The sequence below is a fragment of the Haliotis asinina genome, chromosome 1, assembly GCF_037392515.1.
Source record: "Haliotis asinina isolate JCU_RB_2024 chromosome 1, JCU_Hal_asi_v2, whole genome shotgun sequence".
In the NCBI taxonomy this organism is placed as follows: domain Eukaryota; kingdom Metazoa; phylum Mollusca; class Gastropoda; order Lepetellida; family Haliotidae; genus Haliotis; species Haliotis asinina.
The window spans coordinates 56348818-56371176 of NC_090280.1; the positions used below are offsets into that span (position 1 = coordinate 56348818).

The 22359-nt window shown below is 37.5% G+C and overlaps 1 protein-coding gene across 1 annotated transcript in view; it reads left to right on the forward strand.

The window, feature by feature from the left end:
* Window positions 1–22359, forward strand: part of LOC137294578 (signal peptide peptidase-like 3) — a 50378-nt gene that overhangs the window by 24776 nt on the left and 3243 nt on the right. The window contains exons 3-15 of the mRNA XM_067825626.1: window positions 1951–2006; window positions 8135–8212; window positions 13472–13569; window positions 15623–15742; window positions 16670–16748; window positions 17239–17351; window positions 17606–17712; window positions 18126–18197; window positions 18792–18880; window positions 19423–19468; window positions 19814–19964; window positions 20355–20464; window positions 21840–21902. Coding sequence (XP_067681727.1) covers window positions 1969–2006; window positions 8135–8212; window positions 13472–13569; window positions 15623–15742; window positions 16670–16748; window positions 17239–17351; window positions 17606–17712; window positions 18126–18197; window positions 18792–18880; window positions 19423–19468; window positions 19814–19964; window positions 20355–20464; window positions 21840–21902 — 1164 coding nt within the window. The 5' untranslated portion in view covers window positions 1951–1968. The remainder of the gene's footprint in view (window positions 1–1950; window positions 2007–8134; window positions 8213–13471; window positions 13570–15622; window positions 15743–16669; window positions 16749–17238; window positions 17352–17605; window positions 17713–18125; window positions 18198–18791; window positions 18881–19422; window positions 19469–19813; window positions 19965–20354; window positions 20465–21839; window positions 21903–22359) is intronic.

Here is a 22359-nt window from a genome sequence, read left to right on the forward strand (position 1 = left end):
CATAATTTAAGGAACATGACAAAGCTATTGGTGATGGCTTAAGATTGTACACATTGTCTGGATAAGCTGGGAAACATTTTGGCCTGAGACTTTCCCTGACATCCAACTTACATAACTAAAAACTACTATGTCAACAGTTGTTTGAGACTTAATACCATATTACAGAATCAAGTCACAGCTATCTAACTCACTGGATAGTTTGTCACGACACAAACCTTTGGCCATAATCTCACCTTGACCTTCCCCATGATGTTTCGGGATCTGTGGGCCTATTATACATGTTCTATTGTGTGTGTGTGTATGTGTATGATGTATATCCTGGTGTATTCATATGTATTTATTCCATGCGTGCTACTAGAACATTATTTACTGATTGCTGACTGAGAAATTAAAGTGGCAATGATTAGCTGAAAATTTAGTATTGTGTTTTTAACCTTTGATAAGAGAATGAAAACAATATAACCAAGGCAAGCTTGCAGCTTACTTTACTGCTAAATTTGTATGAGTTTGGATTAGGAAATAGTACTTCACAATGAATTATTTGTAAGTTTTTGAAAAAAGGCCTTAAATATTATTTTTTAATTTTTTTTTATTAGTTTTTATTTACTTTTTATTCACTTAGACATTCTAATTGCGTCTTTTAAAAGCATATGAAGTTTTAGGGAGAAGAAGTGCGGAATATTCTTTGTTGTCATTATTTGCTCCTTTAGATAGTGTTTTGCATTGTCTTAAGAGCTGGATCTATTTATAAATATGCCACAAACAGGCAGATTTGTTGTGTGTGATTTTTAGAATGGTTAATAGTGATTGTTAAGCGTATATACATTTTACCTTTTTGTTAGACATTAGCTTGTGGGTTTACAACATGCATGATCTTAATGGCCACGTGTGCCCCAGCTGTGTCATTTACAACCTGTCTGATATTTTGTGTGGTGTGCCTGGTTAGAATAAGTCATCAGTAACTTGTTTCGAAGAGGCCTTTAATTGGATTAGGTGCTAGGTCTGACTAGATGGCATGTCATTATCCCCATAGACATAAATTGTTCCTCATATCAGTCACTGGATTGTCTGATCCAATGAGCATCAGGGATGGTAGGGTAGCCAAGTGTTTAAAGCACCTGCTCATCACACTAAACACTGTCATAGGTATTATGTATGAATACCCTGTAGTTTTAGGATTTTGCTGAAAGCAGCATAAAACTCTTTTCACTCACTCATTCACTCACTCGCTCATTTACTTATAGGTAAAATTTCGAAATCAGCTGCAACCTCTTATTGATCTGGGGGCAAACAACAAAGACACTTGATTTGCTGAACATTCTATTGTGCATTCTATTTCCAGTTCAACAAATGTGACTTGAGATTATATTACAATATTGCAGATGTATATCAACCTTTACTCTGGTACTCAAAAGGTCTCAGGCCTATAGTACACTATATACATTTGCTTTATACTCGTTCAAGAAACAATACCTTTTCTGTGTTCAGAGGCATAGAAAATATACATGAAGGGGTTTTCATTGTTTTCAGTATTTGAACTACATACATGCATTGGGGACTAAAATATAAATGTGACTAGAGGTTATATTACAATATCGCTGATGTGATGTTTTGTTGTCAGGCTGGGCGATATGGTCATACAGTAGTTTGTAAAACTCATACAAACCTCACTATTGAGACACTATCATTGAAATACTTTCACTACAAGTAGCACAGGCTGGAGTTTCTACTGGTGGAGATTGCGATTGTATTGATCTATCTATATACATTTTTATTATAATCAAAGTCTCTACCAGTAGAGACTCCCACAGCACTCACTACAGGAAAAAACATAAGTTGTATCACAATTCTATCACAATATTTACCCTGATATATACATGCTTTAAGAAATAGTTACATGGAGACAGTACATTTATCGTTGGCAATAACATTGTGCATTTGTGTTTACAGGAGGTGGGGTCTACCAAGATGGGTGAAGAACAGTTGACTGAGGCAGCCACAATATCGTAAGTTCCCCTATTGACTGGATCCGAGTTGTCTTTCTAACATTTTGCTGAGTAATAGTTCCTCAGCTGTGCTATTCCCTACCACCAATCCAAAGGGCAAAATAAAGCAAATAATTTTTCATGCTCTGAATTTTCCGTCACAACAGTTTCTTATAGGGTTAAATGTAGTTGTTTGTGTTTTGTGAAACATACATATTTTCAGAGACTAAGAATAAGTCTTTGAGCCAGTAATTTTATACTGTAACATGAGAGACTTCACCCACAAAACAGTTAGTTAAATCTATTTTCCACTCAGTACAGTATATTTTTGTGTAGTCAAATGGTTAAAGTATTGGCATGATGTCGTAGGTCCAGATTCAATTCTCCACACTGGGACAATATGTTAAGTCCATGTGTGTTGATCCCCACCAATATGTTGGAATATTGTAACTGGTGTAGAATGTACGTCTCACCCACAGAAACAGTGTCAGTCCTTGTAGATGTGTACCAAGTTCACTCTGGTCTACTGACCATGCTTAGCAGAAGTCTGGATGCTTAAGTATGATCTCGATGAAAGAAGAAAGCAATAAAATATTATTCGTATTGACAGTTTAAAGTGAGTGAGTGAGTGAGTTTAGTTTTACGCCGTACTCAGCAATATTACAACTATATGGCGGCGGTCAGACAATCCTGTGATCAACAACATGAGCATCGATCTGCGCAATTGGGAACCGATGACATGTGTCAACCAAGTCAGCGAGCCTGACCACCCGATCCCGTTAGTCGCCTCTTACGACAAGCTGAGTCACCTTTTATGGCAAGCATGGGTTGCTGAAGGCCTATTCTACCCCGGGACCTTCACGACAGTTTAAAGGATCACAGGGCACATCCATAGGAATATGTCAGCTGATCAATAATATATTTGGCTGATTAAGTGAAACGACCAAGAACTTCAGATCAGTTTTCAGTAGTAACGTGTCCCTTCTTCACATGACCATTACCTTTGGAAATAATTGGCTTCACAGACTGCTTTGTTCATGTATGAGACAAGTTTATACCAGGGATCAATGACCAAGGTCCCATGTCAATCTCAGGACTGATAAACAATAGTCCTAAGTGGTTTGGAGAAATGTGAACGCTTATCAAAGCCACCTTGGGAAACCTTGGGAAACATGCAAATAGGAGAGATCTTTAAGAAATACCTTTTCTAGCCAGTGTGACTCAGATGCATGATTTTCATTTAAATGGTGTTTATATTTGTTTCATTTTGTTAAATACACTGCAGGAAAAAGTTGAGGGATCACATGAAGTGTTTTCCTTAATTTTTTCCAGTTTTTTTCTCAAGTAATTTGATACAAAGCTTATTAAGAAACCATGGGAAAAATGAAGAAACACTTGCCCTTTCATGTGATCCCTACCAATACCAAGTTCTGTATAATTAACTTCTTTATTGTTGATATTGTTGTGATGTACATGGTTGTGTCCCTTAGCTGTTGGGGGATGCAGATCCTTGGTTTCCTCAAATCCTTTTCCTTTCTGTTGTCAATAGCTAAGAGTAAGAAAATGAAATCTCACATTGTGATTGGAGGCACACATTCTGCAGCATTCAAACTGTGTGCCTAATATGATGACAGTAATTGACTCCATCTATTCGTATTAGGGTGTTATGAATGGATATACCCCTTTAGATTTTGTACACATTGTACAACAACAGGGAATATTTGTGTTATAAGCATGACCTCTGTTAATAATAATCCAGACTGAACTGTGAGCGAAATGTTTGAATAGTATCGTATACAGTATTCTTCAAACTAAGCTGGATTTGATTGGATTTAGAATGATTGAAAAGATGAGTGAACATTAGTGAAGGAAAGAAAGAGATATTGTTTTTAGTCAGGAGATATTTCATGCTTAATTCAGTTCCTTAATTATATCAGGATAAGGTCAAAATAATTAAACCAAATATAATGGGTTTTGTCGAGCTGGAACTCTTTGATGCTTGGTAGTGTTGTATATGACCTCACAGCATTCCGTTGATTAACAGCTAAAGCCAGGGTTTGGGTTGAAATGTTATTAGTAGAGTGAAGTCATCAAGGGTTTTAAAGAGGAACACAGAAAATAGAATTTGCAATATTTGTTTCAGATATTTTGTTGAACATTGTTAACTCAGTCAGTGTTAACTAATTTGTAAATTTGTTCAATTTAATTATCTTATCTCAAGAACTGGTCTCTGGATTTTCTTATTCATCACTAAACTTCATCTTGGGAAGGTACATTTAACTTCATCTAAAACTACCACCTTCATTTTCATTACTTTTTAAGTTTAATTTGATAATTTGCTAGTTAAATGATAAAATAAACAGTAACATTCAGTTTAAGTTACATAAGCACATGTTACTTCCCATGGTATTTATTGTTATATTAACAGAGGTCCAGATAAGCTGCATGTCTGGGTAAAATATGCATAGAAAATTTCCAGTCAAACATAAAAAAAATAGTTGTTGCATACCAATTACGCATTTAAAGTGTTAGATACGCAAAAAGTTTAAATATAAGTGTACAGAATATCTTTATTAAAATTGCTTGTGTAATGAAAAAGACATCGGTTGCTATCAAGTTAGTAAAGGAGTAGTGTTGTACTGTCAGTGTAGGATGAGTAATTTTGTATAAAATCATTTCCATTCTCTTTAAGTTTGTTTTGATTAGGTATGAAAAGGCAGTACATACCTGCTTTGTAAACTTACTTAATGGTGTATACTTAGGTGAGTAGAATCACTGAAATACCCACATATTTGAAAGCAGTGGGTAATGAAAAATGACATACCATCTCAACATTCATTATATACAGTAGGTACAGTTCTCACGTGAGCAGAATCTTATCTGGAGCTCTGACATTATCCTGATCATGATGGTAGAACATCCTCCTATAGACCCTCATGACTGACAGCTTAAACCATGATTGACAGTGTATACCATGGCAGGTGGTTAAACACACACCCAGCAATTTACAACAAAAAAATCCATAACATTTGATTTGTTAATAAGCACAGGGTCCATATTGTCAAGTCAGTGGCCTTTTCATATTTTGAACAATTAGGTACAGCAAATTTCATAACAGAATAATTAAATTTTTATTGTGTTCATTAAAATTCTGGCAATCTGATTGGTTAACTGGGAACATTTCTTTTGATTTCATTTCCCAATGAATCTGAAAAAATAAGCCACGCCCACCGAACCGGGCTACTTTCGGACCTGAGGAATGTCGGGGAATACCTTTACACAGCGAGGGAATTCCCTTGCACTCGGGTACCTTAATGAACTTTGAGTAAACATTCAAGTGATACATTGTGGTTAACATAAACAAACAACTCAAGATTATCCGTGAACGTTAATAACGTTGCAACGCCTCGACAGGAGCATGTGCACGTTGGAACATCAGTTCATGGCATCGCAATCCCAGTCACATCACAGCCTCTTTCTACTTAAGCAAATACTACAATCTCAGTTCCACTAACTTCATATCATCGGGCTTCATTTCCATTTCTCACTTTTCAAACTGTCTCTTTCAGTTCGCAGGTAGTAATTCAAACGTTTGAACTTGAAACTTTGCCGATACCGGGACGCGTCACGTTGAGTTGTTCCACTCTGATTCGGCCGACCGATGTTAGCTTGGTTGATTGACAGCTGTTTGGGGGGTGCTCTATGCTGATTGGCTAATGCTTTGGTAGGCGTGTCATTTTATGTAAATGAGTCACCTGAGTCATGTCATGCCATTACCGAATTCTTACACCGAAAATGTTAATCGGTGGTAACAAAGATGTCTGTTTCGATGAATTTGATTATGTTTAAAGAAAATATTGTTAACAGGGTATAGTATTTGTTGCTGAATTTAATTATAAGGATTGAATTTGTATTTCTTTCGTTGCATTGAAGTATGAAACTAAAAACCAATGTGCAAACTTCATAACTTAGTTTCATACTTCAATGCAACGAAAGAAATACACAGTCAATCCTTAAGTGAGTTGCCATATTGATAATCATTCTTAAATGTACAAGTTATCCACACACCTATCCAGAGTAGTTAGAAGGACATTTAATGACTAATGTTATGTTGTATAACTTCACAGTCTGACATAACTGAACAGCATCTCATCAACCTTGTAATATTTACACAATGAGAGGCACAAAGCGTTAAATTTGCGTAACAGAGTAAAGCGCCCCCTGCAGGATCCAATCCATGAAGTCATGTGGTAATCTCTGGAGAACCTGTTTGATGGGAGAAGAGAACAAGCACCTGTTTATCGTTTATCCTGGCTAGGTTGTTTCTGTTGATCTCCACTAGGCTGTAGCCCATTAGGTCCTGCAGTACACACGTGGATGTTTAAACAGGGCTGCCAGTTATTATGGGTTGAGATGATTTTTTTCCATGATGCAAAAATCTGTGACTTCACTTAGCTAAATAACAGACATGCAAAGGTCATTTTGGTGTTTTGTTGAGACATCAGACTGCCATATTAAACTTTTCTTAGTTACCAGTCATATATTACAGGGTTGTAGAACAGACGGCAGGTGCTTTCCAGTATAAAACGCCATTAAGAAATGGATGTTACTTATTAAAGTGTAAAATGTTTCGTCAATTTGGAGAGGGTTGGAGAGGTTTCAAGCAGGGAGGGTTATTCCAAAACTATGACCGGCACGTTGGTGGCATATCTTTTCCATTACATAAGTGCATCAAAAACTTCTACAGACAGCCATCCCTGTATTAAATGAAAAGGTCTGATGGCACTAATATTCTTTAAGGAGCATTATATAATTAATTATCTTTTTGATTTCTTCAATTTTTCTGTCTTCTTTTGAAAAAGGAATGCTGTACAAATGATGTACATATTTAAATAACTGTGTGAAATCTGTTTGTTATTATTTTTGTTATTGAAATATATGTCAGTGGTATTTTCAAGAAACATTTCACATATTGCAAATTAGCCATAGGAAACAGTTGTCTTCTGGCCGTAACAAAGAAGGTCATAGAAGCAAAGCCTGTTTCATTTGATAAACTGAGTATACCCGTGATGGCAGTCAACATATTAAATTTATCCAAGTCACAAGAGCATGTTGATAAAGTATTTTTCATCATTGATAAATATCCCGCTATAAGTCATACAAGTCAGTGATCCAGCTTAATGTATTTCTTTCTAGTCCTTTCAATGTCAAGTTGGTCTTTCTCCACATCCACCTCTGAATACTTGAACACTACCTCTTAACCTGCCTGAATCCTGATTAAATAAATGTCTGCTGTCACTTCTGTGAAGGAGCACCAAAATATGGAAATTTTAAAAATGTTGACAACTTGTCCCTTTATTTAAGCAGGATGTTTGTATGGATAATTGCTTGATGACGTTCACTGTTGGTCCATGATTCTTTGGTAATAAATTCACCGGTTCAGGTGGCTGTGTTGCCATCAGCCTCCATACTGTTTGGAATATTTACTGTCCAGGTATTGTTGTTTCCATGACAACTTGATGCACTGCTGCCTATTTTGTTGATGATGACAAGCTCCATTGATCTTTCGTATAAGTATCTGTAGACAGTGCAGACCCTAATGATTGTTTCACCAGAATGGTGTTCTATGTTTGTCTCACTGTCATACCGTAGTTAGTCTAAAAATATCACCCAATTTATACACACTCTGGAGTATTCACATTTTTCAGATTGGTTGAGTAGCCTGTTAGTTCTGTTTCCCCCCTCCCCATCTCGTCAAACCAAATACCCAAGTTTTGATTTCCCACATGTTTGCAATGTGTGAAGCACATTTCTTGAGTGCCAGTTGTGATATTGCAATTTGCAGGAATACTCACTCACTCACTCACTCACTCACTCACTCACTCACTCACTCACTCACTCACTCACTCACTCACTCACTCACTCACTCACTCACTCACTCACCCACCCACTCACTCACTCACTCACTCACTCACTCACTTTGACTGTTATCATTATTCTAACAATGTAGTGAATCATTAAATCCAACTGTACCATTTATACAATCGAAGAGTGAAAATATGGTTTTGTTAATTGCCAAAAATATATGTATTCTTGAGAGAAATAAATAGTGATTGTCGATAATTAACTGAATTTGTTCATTTTTTCAGTGCCTTTTCAATTGTGGATACATCCCGCCTCTCAACTTTTGTCATCTCTATCCTGCTCATCGTCTATGGCAGTTTCAGGTAAGAGATGATGATGATGATGATGATGATGACGATGATGATGATGATTTCCAAATTAAACAACCTATCAAAGTCTTCCAGTTGAAACAAGCATACATTGCTCCATTCAAGAAATATAATGGAGCAAGCAGACAATGAAATGACATATTTATGTAATTTAATGAGACATTTATTTAGAAAGAGTGTCAGTGTTGTTGTTTTTTTTTGAGTATATATGATTCAAGATTCAAAAGATATACTATTCAAAGCATAATATCACCTGTTTGTCCCTGTTTAAGGTATTAATCATGATCTTGTGTAGCAATTACAGCGTGGTAAAACTTTTGTCCTTATCATGCTGGAAACAAAAAAATATTGCTGCGGAAAGCCTGCTCAAACAGTAGTGTCGTGCAGCTGCTGAAATGTTTCCATGGTATACCACGGTCTGTTGATGCAAAAGGTGCATTGATTTGATATACAGGTTTGACATGCTTTGTTAAGGTATTCCATCATTTCCCTGGCATGTTTAACATTGTAGTAAACTTAATCACTGGATTGTTTGGTCATACAGCTGAGTACAGCACTAAACAACATACATTCACACAGTCCACTGTATTGACAAAAGATCCTGAATATTACCTATATATGTGCAGTGTTTTTTGTTTTGTTTGAATACAGCATATGTCTGCAATGACTATCACTGTCAAGTCTCTGATCCCTCTATGAATCATTAATGCCACACTCTACCAATCAACCTTTACCATAATGTCAGTGTATACAATATTTATACCCCAATGCAAGTCACTATTAAACACCTTGCTATCTGTAAAATCATTTATACAACACTATGCCAGTCAATCATTCTGGAAAATATGTTGTAGTGTCTAATTGATCGGGTCCATTGTTGATGTGTGTTAAACACAGGCTGATATTTTCTGATTTGTGAGAGCATTTGAATTTTGAGTAACTTTACAGTAATGAAGTTTGAAGTGAAAGTTTGCAGTTATACATTTAACATTTGTGCTTGCAATCAGGTTTCATTGTATTGGTTCGAATACCACAGTTAAGCATTCATTGTAGATGTCCGAAAACATTATCCCAATATGTATATTATTAGGAAAATATGGATGTATGGCGAAAGGTAGACTAATGTTTAGTCTCTGAATATATATATATATATTTTTTTGATAGTAACAAATTAAAGCATATAAATTGAACAGTAGCCCCAGGGAGACCAGAGATTCAGAGGAAATCTAGACTTGCTTTATTTAAGGCTATATATATAGCACTGCAGAGAGGGGTTTGAAGTCGGGAAAATTGTGTGGTTCAGGGACTGTAAGACTGACTAGGAGAAATGTGTCTTGCATAATTAGTTAAGAAACAAAACTGCAGTTTATATGTTGCCAAAGTAATGTCAATAGTTCAAATTAGCAGGTGACATGAAAGATTAATTTCAGCCAACCAGAATCTTTCATTCATATAACAGGTAAGATATTATGTTATGATAAGTGAGAAATTATATCAACATCTGGTGGTTTTATATGAGCATGAGCTCATATCTCATGCAAACAGTTTTGATTAATTACCTGTTATAGACTGAAGCAACCCACTACTTGACACATTCACAGTACATGAAGGATTAGTGCTCTTAAGTTTCATGGTGTATATGGAAGGTGTATAATAATGACTGTCAGGGATCTCATTCTCTTTTGTTTTCCATATATAGCACAATATGGCAACAATGTCCAGCATTGCAAGCAAATGCTGGTGGGTGTCATCGAAACAAACTTCATAAAGACAAGATTAAATATTACCTTTTACATGTAAACATGTCACTTTATTATCATTGTCAAATTGTATTTACTTTGTTGATGACATTAGGTGGTTCAGTGTGAAATACAATTCTTCTGAGAACTAAGTCATGAAAGTACACTTTCTTGAGTGGAGAACACAAGGTTAAACAAGTGTGGTGGAGTATTTTCATGCTTACAGAATTATTAGAGAGTAAATCAACATTTGAACTGTAGGATTATCTGTCCCTAGCGAGTTATGTAGTTAATTCCAAACCATGGCTTGTTGAGTTATGTCGTTCATCGTGAACCATGCATCCTCTTAAAGCGTGATGGAGAGATACAGTCCCTCCATACATGATGGAAAAATAGTCCATAAAAGATGATGGAAATTTTTGGAAATTTTAGGGTTTGTGTAGGCCTTATTTGTCATGGATAATTTTATCATGTGTTACTCTATGGTCATCACTCACTTTATTATCCATTATTGGCTCTATTCAAAATGCATCAGCACTGCCAATATTACCATGCTAAAACCAATATTTGTCATCTTTCTTCTATAGGTAATCTAATGTCATTGATGATATTACCCTTTCGGAGAGTGTTGAAAATTGTATGCATAACCCAGTCAAGAAGCAAAAGACAAGGGGAATTGTGACAGCTGCAGTATTGACAGTAAAGAAACTATTGACATTTCATCACTGACTCCACATGAGTTGGGAGTCTCTATAAAGTCTGTCTTTGTTATTCATTTAGAATGTATGACTTGAGGTTCATTTTACATGTATGTTTATTGATAATTGATGTTTACAAAGTAAACAAAGAACGTTTTTTGTAGAGCATGACAACCATGTTTTATAAGTCCGTCTACTTGTTCCACATTTTTGCTGTTAACACATTTCATACAAAATACTGTCTCAAATATGGACAAAGTTTTAGATGTACAATCAAGGACTTGATGTAAATGGCTTGAACAAATTGCCAGGATTACCGATGAGAAATCTCCTGCAAGGGCTTCATTTTGATGGGAACACTGTTTTTGTCCAACACATGACTCAGCAATATTTCAGTTATATGACAACAGTCTACAAATGTTTGAGATTGGAGCATACAGGCATCATTTCTATAGTATGCATTGACATGACTTCAGGTAAAACTGACAGTCTACCAAACCAGGACTGGCACCAGCAAGGTTAAAATGTGTCAAATCCAATTCTACCATGACTTCAGTAAATACTGGATTGTGATTGGCTAATCTAACACATCATGTACTTGTTTAAAATCTGAATAACATGGTTATGGTAGAATGGAGATAAACATATTGTGTTGGAAAATCAGCGGTATATAATGAAATTATAATAGCTCTAAATTTGATTTAAAACTGACTGCGTAATCTCTATTATAATTTCGTTATATACCGCTGATTTCCCAACACAGTATGTTTATCTCCTAAATCTCTCACTCGTATAAAGGGACCATACAAAATGTTTGGATATGGTGATGATCATCATTTCTATGGAAAAGCATGAACGATGTGAACGACACGCATTCCCCTCCCCAATTTATGTGCAACGTATGTAGCCCTAGCTGCAGTTGATGTGCAAAATCAATGGACCCCTCATCCCATACATAAGTATAACTTTTAAATGTATTTATGTTATAAATTACTGATAATATACTGGGTGATCTGTTAATGTTAAATACAATAGGCGATTTATTCCAAGAAAATTTCTACTTATCTTCAGTGTGACAAATCTCCAGTAAGGTAAATCTGAGTGTTTTTCAGTTTGTCATGAACTGAAACAAGCTTCCTGTTGTTGAGGAACTTTTTCTTGTGGAAATTAGCTTTAAAACTTTATTTTGTCATAAATGTGGGGACATATTTTTCCGAGTGTCCTTACCACCATTATGTGCAGCCAGAAATTGTCGTAAGCACATACTGTGTGCGTGCGTGCGTGCGCATGTGTGCATGTTTGTGCACCTTCCCTAATATCCGTTCTCTGTGTATGATTTTAACCCTATGTCATGTTTATGCACTGTGAAATCCAACGACTACCAGTATTGAGTAATCAAAGCACACTGCACGAAGATGAACAAGATGAAGTATCCTGACTAGCAGACTGATAAACACGCTCAGTGAGTTCAACCTGTGTCTTACATCAACAACCATCAGCCAGTGACTGATGCACGTTATTGATGTTTGCCATTGACAGGGGTCACAGGGTGTTTACACAGAGATCTAAGTAGATGTGGGGTCCAGCTTAATTACTGTGTCCGTCACTAATTACCTTGCCACCGGCAGATGTTATAGCTATTTCACAAGACAAGGATATAAGGCTTTCCTGCCCAGGGCATGGTCAATCATTATATTCTCCCTGTACGTGATGCTATGTTCCATCTTTGATGTAGAACATGCAGGATATGCTAGACTACATAGACACTGAATGAGAAATAGTTTATCATGAAGAATTATTTTGAGGGAAGTTTTTATTGAATTGTGTGCTCAGTCTTTACAGTGGAAAATGTCTCCAAATTTTCATGATACCTGACTTTTTTCTGTATGTATTGAAACATTATGTGTTTTATTTTGTATAATAGACAACGCCTTCTTTGGTGTGATTAATACCTTTATTATCTTGAGGGGCATCAACTCATGCTAATGGAGTACATTGTATTTACCATACAAAGTAACCCATGAAGTTCCCGGGGCAGAATAGGCCTTCAGCAACCCATGCTTCCCATAAAAGGCGACTATGCTTGTCATAAGAGGCGACTTACAGGATCGGATGGTCAGGCACACTGACTTGGTTGACACATGTCATCAGTTCCCAGTTGCGCAGATCTGTGCTCATGTTGTTGATCACTGGATTGTCTGGTCCAGACTCCATTATTTACAGACCGCTGCCATTTGGCTGGAATATTGCTGAGTGCGGCGTAAAACTGAAGTCACTCACCCATACAAAGTAAACAAAATATGGACATAAAACCAAAAATTTTAAATAACATTTAATTTGACAGATGTTTTCATTGAATTGTGTTCTCAGTGTTTACAGTAGAAAATGTCTCCAAATTTTCATGATCGCAGACTTTTTTAGTATGTATTGACAGAGTGAAGGAGTGAAGAATGATTTTTTTTGTTTTTGCAATAGTCATCACCTACTTTGGTGTGATTAATACCCATTTTGAGGGGCATAAACATGTACTTATGGAGCACATCATATCTACATACTAAAGAAACAAAATATGGACTGTGACTATTTGAGGCAGATTGTTTTGTAACAAACATAAACATGATTCTTTACCTTTTTGTTCATTTTATGTTACATTTTATGTTTATGTTGTTTGATGTGCTACTCAAAAGAACTTAAGTTTCAAGGTTGTCATGTTGGTCACCTGGTGTGAGTCAAATTTGATTAAGCAGCACCATTTTACCTGCACTGGCCATGCTGTTAATGTTTATTTTTTCATAATTGTGATATTGCCTCTTCAGGTCGCTCAACTTAGAGAAGGAAAATAAAGAAAAAGATAAGGAGAAAGACAAGGCGGGATGCTACGCCAATCCTCCAAATGTCGTGGAGACAGAAAATCGTAAGTGAACCTCCCATCTCCCCTTTAAACCCGTCCCCTAATAACACTATTACCATGGAAACATGGGTAGTACAGCCTTCAATGCAGTTATTTCAGAGGGAGATCTTGTTTGTTCTAGGCTTTGAATCTTGTTAGTAGGCTGGGTGAAATTGATGATTCTAAGATGTGCTTTGTTGTTGCAGAAATCAAATACAAAGTTAATTGATTTGTTTTCGATAAATTTGTTGGGAATGAGTGATTCATGTGCTTACCTTCATTATGTAGGGGTATTTGTAAGAGGACAGTGTAGTGAACATGTGATAAATCAGTTTAATCTGATATTAATTACTGCTTGCCGTGAATTACTTGTGCATGAACTAACCTTGTTGCTTTAAGGCTGTTGGTTCAGATAGCAAGTACCCGCACTTCTCTTATTTTGTTGGGACGGTGGTGTAGATCCGTGATGAACCGGTTTCGATTCCCCAAATGGGTACAGTATGTGACGCCCATTTCTGGTGTTCCTTAACAGATATTGCTGGAATATTGCCTTTAAAAAAAGGCGTAGAACTATTGCTCACTCATCACTCAAACTTTGTTATTTCAGTAGTTTTTCTGTTTTGGGTTTTTATCCCCCCGGCATGTAATGCGGAGGGATATAGTAGACGCCTCGTCCGTCCGTCCGTAATCATTTTGTTTCCAGAGCATAACTCAGAAACCGTTCAATATTTTTAGACCAAACTTGATAGACATAATGATCTCAACCTTTAGTTGTGCCTTTTGCTATTTACAGAGTTTTGGCATTTTTGTTTGTTTGTTTTTTTTCCATGGAACATTTTGGTGTTAGTCTAGTGGTGGGGCGGGCTTTGTTTCCGGAGCATAACTAAAAAAATGTTCAATATTTTTCTGCAAAACTTGGTAGATATATGTGGCAGACCCCAAAGTGGTGCCTTTTGCAATTTACAGGTTTTTGTGATGTATTATTTTCTTGGTTTCCATGGAAATGTTTCGGACTTCGTTTCTGGAGCACAGCTCGAAAACCATTTCATACCTTTCAAAAGATCTTGGCAGATAAACAAGACAGATCTTGAAATGGTGACTTTTTCTGATTACAGATATGTGGCATTTATATTTTTCATGAATTCCATGGAAACAATTCAGTCTAAAAACACAATAAGAAACTGTCGGATGATTTGTCCTTTCAAATATGTGGGGGCCGGGGGATATGTTATCTTCTGATGACTTTTGTTTTATTTTCATAAGACTATCTGATGAGCATTGCAGGTATAAAGAACCGGTTCTTTGATTAACATTGCTGCTATTGATCCTTACTGACAAATGTCCATGTGTGATGCCTGATATACCTAGCTGACCCATCAATAAAGATGCTGAGTCAGGGGCTCTATCATTATGTTTATTGATCCAGCAGTCATGGAAATCAGGTGGGGTAGCCTTTTGGTTAAAGCGTTCACTCATAACACTCCAGACCTGGGTCCAGTTCTCCATCATGGGAATTTATGTAATAGAAATGAACTGTAGAGTAGAGTAAAGCGAGTGAGTTCGATGGGCTAGGGCTAAAAATGTTTCCCATTTTTGCTGTCCCTCACCATGATATCACTGGAATGGTACTAAAAGCGTAAAACAAAATTTACTATTTTGAATTTCTTTTTCATTACATCTGAGTATGAGAAGCATATATAGTAATGAAAAATATCAGAAATTGTTTTCATGCATGTCCTCATGCTGACAACTACACCACAGCATGACTCTTATTCTGGATTTTCATCATCACGACGTTGAATGATAGTGGTAATGATAATGAATAAAGTATCTTTAGTCTGTATGTAGGATTGGGTTCCTATATTCACACTAAAGATATTTTATTTACTTCTATGTATCAGAGGCCTAGCAATTAATGTGTCTGCTTGTCATATCGAAGCCCCGAGTTCCATTTCACACATGTGTAGAATTTGTGAAGCCCATTTCTGACATATTATTGCAGTCTAGATTAAGAAACAAGCAGTCATGAAACAGAACTCTACTTTGTCCTCATTCAAACATGTATCATTCTTAACAGAGATGCAGACGATCGACACATGTCAAGCCATGTTCCTGCCTCTGGGGGCGTCTGCTTCATTGCTCATCATGTTCCTCTTCTTTGACTCTCTACAGATGGTGTTCGCCATCTTTACTGCCAGTAAGTAGTTCCTGTATACGGTTTCCCTAAGGATCCTACAGAGCTGGCTAGCTATTCTCGAAACGTTCGTAGTGCTACGAACTTCTTAAGCCCATTCTTAACACATTGGCTACGATCAAAGTTAAGAATTCTTAGGACTACAAACGCTTCGAGAATAAGGCCCCAGGGTGGCAGAATTGGCACCCGTATTCCAACAGAGGCATCCACTGACAGATGTCCAAATATTATAATAAGGTGTACATGCTTATGGTTGTGAAAGGCTGAAAGAGCACAGTTGTTTCTTGCAACTTCAACATGATGTGGAAACTAAACTACTCTACAGATGATGTTTGTCAATAACATGTACATCATAAGGTATTTGGGGTTAACTGTTTCTTAGTCATGGCTAAAATGCCTTGTCACAAAACAAGACTGCAGTTACAGTCTGAAGGCAATGAAAACGTACTGATAAATTTCACTTTCAACAAAAAAGTACATAAAAAACAGTGAAATTAAGATTGCGAATCCTCAGAATTTTAGCTTGCCAATTGCACTTGCAAATTTGAGAATTTTATTCAGCTTAGGATAAAAGTTGTTTAACAAATGATCATAGTTTCAAATCATTATTATTGGTAGCCCAGTGGTTGAAGCATTCATCATGCGGAAGACCCAGGTTCAGTTCCCACAGTGTGTGAAACCCATTTCTTGTGACTTGTCACATTGCTAAGAACAACGTAAAACCCACACTAGCTCACTCTTAATTCTTTTTACAAGGAACACAGCCCAACAATTATTGAAGTTGATGGGCATTGCTCTCCTGTGTTCTAATGAATAGTTTGTATTTTACTATAGCTTGTAATTAACACTGAGCTGTCTACAGCAATAAGGTTGGGGAGTGGGTCGGGTGTTTGATCCCTCCTAATCTCACCTTTTTTTTGTTTGTTCCAGTCCTTGCCACGGTAGCCTTTGCTTTCTTGCTGCTGCCGATGTGTCAGTATATCATCCAACCCTGCTCCAGTGGTCAAAAGTAAGTACAGAAACTCTGACAAACAGATGGAATATTGCTGGCTCCTTTGAGTCATCTTGCCATTGTGTTACGATATTTACATCCTGGACACGTAACCATGAATCCATTGTTCTGGAATTGCTTTGGGATAAAAGAAATAGCATAGATGTTTATTCCCATGTAGCCCATATTCTCCATTGTGCCATGATATTTACACGTTAGCCATCAATCTCTTTTTAAGTTGATGCTAGTTGGCATACATCACGTAATCATGGCTTCAGGATAAAAGAAATAGGATGAATATTTATTCCCCTGTAGAGCATATTCACTCGCTCAAATCACCCAATGTATTGGAATGATCTTGTAAAATCTAAACAATAAATAGGTTAGTTGTCATTACATTTCTATGAAGTTTCATTTGATTAGCTTTCAAAATATGCAGTAGGTCAAAAGGAGGCAAATGGTGAAACAGTTCCTGATTATAGATTAAGCATGATCTGTCTGCCTTCAGAATTTCCTTTGGTTGTTGTGGGCGGTTCACCGCAGCAGAGATCGTATCCTTCTGTATGTCCTTCTTCATTGTGTGTGTCTGGATCCTCACTGGGCACTGGCTACTCATGGACGGTCAGTACTTCAGCCCTTGTAACTCCTACACCAGTACAATCATGTTTCTGTCAAAAGAACTTTTTTTATTTGTTAAAACAATGTCAGTGATAAATTAGGAAGATAGATTTGTATTTTGAGTTCACCCTCAAATTTAGAAGTATTTCCATTTGTATTAAACTCACTGGGTTAGAGCATTCGTTCATCATGCTGAAGACAATACCTGCACAGTGAAATGACCTGTTGTAAATATCATGATGTATCCCATGTTGCAGCACTTGGTATGGGTCTGTGCGTGGCTTTCATTGCGCTGGTGAGGCTACCAAGTCTCAAGGTGTCTACGCTGCTGCTCGTTGGTCTTCTAGTTTATGATGTATTTTGGGTAGGTAGAAGCACTAAAGTGTTTGGGATCCTTCAGTCACCGTGTGCCTTAGGCAGCAATCTCCACCTGCCTATATCAAAATGCAACCTTACAACGTCAAGCCTAATTTTTTCTTGGCTCAATTGTGGTACAACCAGGTGTGTAACATGACATCCCGAGGAATCCAAGCCAATTGATGTACCTGTTTTTTAATGGTTTCACAAAGATATTACCATACCTAGTGAGCAGTTAATGAGATAGGGCAGAATTTTGACTCAGTGGTGTTTGAAGAACAAGAAAAGCAGAATGTGACTATGAGTAGCTAACAGTTCAATTCCCAAGCACATGATCTTGAATTATTCCTGAGTATACGATCATGAAGTACTCCCAATTATGTGATCATGAGTATTCCTCAGTATTGTTTCTTGTTTCAGGTATTCTTCTCTTCCTATATATTTAGTGCCAATGTTATGGTCAAAGTGGCAACCAGACCTGCTGAAAACCCAGTAAGTATGCTGAGAGATTTCCTCAGAATGGCCCTTCTTGGGATTCTGTCACAGAAGGTGTAGCAGCAGTTGTAGTAATACTAGAATATAGAGAGAATAGTAACAATAATGGTAGTAAAGTAGGGATTCTGGCTTAAAAACATTTTGGCTTGTTGCAGCTGCCTGTGTTGTATAAGGTGTGAAAAAGAGGTGTTAGATGCTGACATTTCATATCTCATCAGGGGCACACCATGTGAGGATTCTGACTTAGAAGATGTTCCCATGCATCCTGATCTTGTCTTTAAAGAGGACTGATTTGATCGTGTGGTCAGGCTTCAACACTTGGTCGATTATGTGTACCTGGACCCGTTCGACAACGCCTTAAAACGCAAAAACTGTAGTCTAACTTTGTCAAAGTTAGGCTCACCGTCATGCTGTAATTGCTTTGTGAAAGAGATCTCTGGGTATCTGGAAAAATACATGCATCATGCTCAGAGTGCATGTTTCTGAGGAAAGCACACATGTCGTTGAATGTAGGTTCTATTCATTGTAGTCGCTTTTGCTATGTTTTAATTGGCCATGAACCTAGTTATTCAACTGTGATTCTGTTTTCAGGTGGGCCTATTTGCCAAGAAGCTTCACTTATCAGGCCTAGTTCGAGACGCTCCTAAATTGTCATTGCCTGCCAAATTAGTGTTTCCAAGGTATAACCACTGACTGGCTCAATTTTTCATAATAATATAATAATATACTGCTCCAAAGAAGATACGAACACTCACACCTGGAAATCAGTGAGGTGTCAGGTAACCTGAAGTCATGTCGAAATCTCAGGTGTTACCAAACTTCTTTTGAGTAGGGGGCGATGGAGAAGCCTAGTGGTTAAAGCGTTCGCTCGTGACGCCGAAGACCCGGGTTCGATTCCCCACATGGGTACAATGTGTGAAGCCCATTTTCTGGTGTCCCCCGCCGTGATATAGCTGGAATATTGCTAAAAGCAGCGTAAAACCAAACTCACTCACTCACTCACTCACTCTTTTGAGTAGTATATGAACTTGTCTCAAACACAATGCAGATGGAAAACTAGAATTTAAAACATTGTTTCCGTAGCCGTGGAAACACCCCTGTATATTTTCTGAGATGTATTGATTGTGTCAAACATATTTGTATTTATCATGTAGTTAGATGTGTTACAAGAAGCATTTACTATCAACATCAAAGTTTACATGTCAACATTTTTTTTTTTCAGCACACAAAATTCTAGTCACTTTTCAATGCTCGGCCTTGGAGACATTGTAAGTATTGTGTGAAAGTACATACAAATCTGACCTAGTATATTCTGATAAGGGCTTTGGCCAAAGTGAATCATGCAGTACTTTCTCAACAGTTTTTATCTTAGCTAGGATGGGGTAGCTTGATGGCTGGAATGTGGCTAAAAGTGGTGTAAAATCATACTCTCTCTCTCTCTCTCTCTCTCTCTCTCTCTCTCTCTCTCTCTCTCTCTCTCTCTCTCTCTCTCTCTCTCTCTCTCTCTCTCTCTCTCTCTCTCTCTCTCTCTCTCTCTCTCTCTCTCTCTCTCTCTCTCTCTCTCTCTTTTGACAGAAATTTGTGGGATGTTGCAAAATGATCTGTTGTTGCAGGTGATGCCTGGCTTGCTGCTGTGTTTTGTCCTTCGCTACGATGCATACAAGAAATCCCAGACTAGTTCGGCAGAGGCAGGCGTGCCACCCCCACCCACTTATGTGCAGAAGATCACCTACTTTCACTGCTCCCTTTTAGGTTACTTCTTAGGTGAGGCATCTCCCAACTAATGCAGATGCACCTTTCAGTTGTATTTTTGGAATTTACCAAGCTGTGTGAAACCTCAGTCACTCACTGGTGTAGAACTTCATTGTACAGAAATTCTTCCCTTTGCCAGCCTCCAGCAATTACACGTTCATACTATGATTCATGTGTTTGTGAGACGTCATGCTTCACAAAGTGATATATCTAGGGTAGATGTAACTGTTTGGGAAAATACTTCCCTTTGCCAGCTTCCAGCAATTATAAGTTTATACTATGATTCATGTGTTTGTGAGATGTCATGCTTCACCAAGTGATATATCTAGGGTAGATGTAACTGTTTGAGGAGTATAGATCAACTGTGTATGTGTATTATATGTTATGTTTGTGTACATTCAGGACTGTTGACAGCCACCGTGTCCTCTGAGTTATTTAAGGCTGCCCAGCCAGCTCTGTTGTACCTGGTGCCGTTCACTCTGCTTCCACTACTGTGCATGGCATACTTGAAGGTAAATACCTTGCAGATACGCTGCAATGCATGATGGGTGAATTCAGGGTGGAATAAAACTCAGGACGTCTGCCAGTTGAATGTTTGGGTGGGGGAGTAGATTCATACTTTCACTAAATCACATGGTTTTATGCAACATGGGACAACAAAGACAGTTAAAACAATATTAATTAATAATATAATGTCAAGCAGTGAGGATGGGGATTGGAATTATGGTCAGCAAGCTTGTTGTAAGAGGTGACTATTGGGATCAGGTAGTCTGGTTCGCTTACTTGACTTACACATGTCATCGTATCCCATTTTAATAGATCGATGGTCATGATGTTGATTACTGGATTGTCTTGTCCTGACTCAGTTATTTGCAGACAGCTGCCATATAACCAAGATAGTTGTATGGATTTAAGCTTCTTTATTCCTTCCCATATTATGTTTCGGGATGAAGGGATCTGTAATGATCCCGAAGCGTGTGGGAAAGAATTAAGAAGTTTAAATCCATAAAATATCTTGGTCATCTAAGGAACTTCTAAATGCCACTAAAAGACATCAACTGCTGTATAGCTGAAATATTGCTGATGTCATTGTTAAACAACACACAAAAACACTGCTTTTGATGCCACCGACTCAAGTTCAATTTTTTCTTTGGTGTAATGTGTGAAGCCTATTTCTTAGGTCCCTGGTTATAGTGTTGCTGAAATATTGGAAAAAATGGCATAAAACAATATTAACGTGCAGCGTGGTGGGTGAACAGGCGAAAGCTCCAGGTTAGTGATCCACTGAGCTTGAGGTGTCAGGATTGAGCCCACATGTGACTGGGTGTAAAAACCATGCTGTGCACTTTAAACAACCCGCAGATCTGTTGTATGATAGCCACATGTATACAGGCAAACACCTAGTTGCAGGTTGGACAAATCACTGTGACTATATGTCCCAGTCCAACCAGCTGTGAGTGGGTGCCTAGTAAGGACTGTAATACTGCAAGAACTCAGTGCACCTTGTAGCAGCAAGAGTTTTATGATTCTCAAAGAGTTGAGATTGATAATAAGATGTAAAATTGAGATTGATCGTGAGAAGATTATCTGCTCCTTGAGCTTGTACTTGTGTGTGAATATGTGTGCTATATAAACATCTGACTAACCAAAACAAAGATAGTTCAAATAACACATACACAGGGAGTTGTATGTGTGCTATATTAATATCTGACTAACCAAAACAAAGATAGTTCAAATAACACATACACAGTGAGTTGTCTGGTAATTCAAGGTCTTACTTTTGCAGAAGGCTCTAGTCATGGGCTCTTCACCATGGCTGAAAAGGTTCTGTGGTCTGTTGAGTCCTGTAAGGAAAACTTTTATCTTTAATTTTTTCTTCCATTTCAGGGGGACCTACGAAGGATGTGGCACGAACCCTTCATCGTGTCTGTGCAACCAAAAAACATTGAGGTATAGCGTGAAAACAAGCTGATCATAATAAAACAATTCATGAATGGCTGTCACCAACATGCTGGAGGTGACTTTCAGAACGAATACCTTTAAAACAAGGATTGTTGAAGAATGAAAAATGGTGAGACACATGTGATGAAACACTGGAGTGGCCAGAAATCAAATGGTAGAAAATGCAAAGGGAGACGACTCAAAGGAGGAGGAGTAACTCTTGCATTGGATGTGAAAATAACCACAGAAATACCTAAATGATCTGCGTTGTCATGCCAACTCATATTGTCTTTTAATGGAGACATATATGTCATACATCATCCTCTCATACCATCATCATGTGAAACAAGCATTTTACAAAGATAATATTTTAGAGAGGTTTTTTTTCACATTGAGATCATTCACAGTCCTAGTTCATGATGTCATATTTCACTGTGGGCATTTTGAAGAGAAGAAAAATCCATTT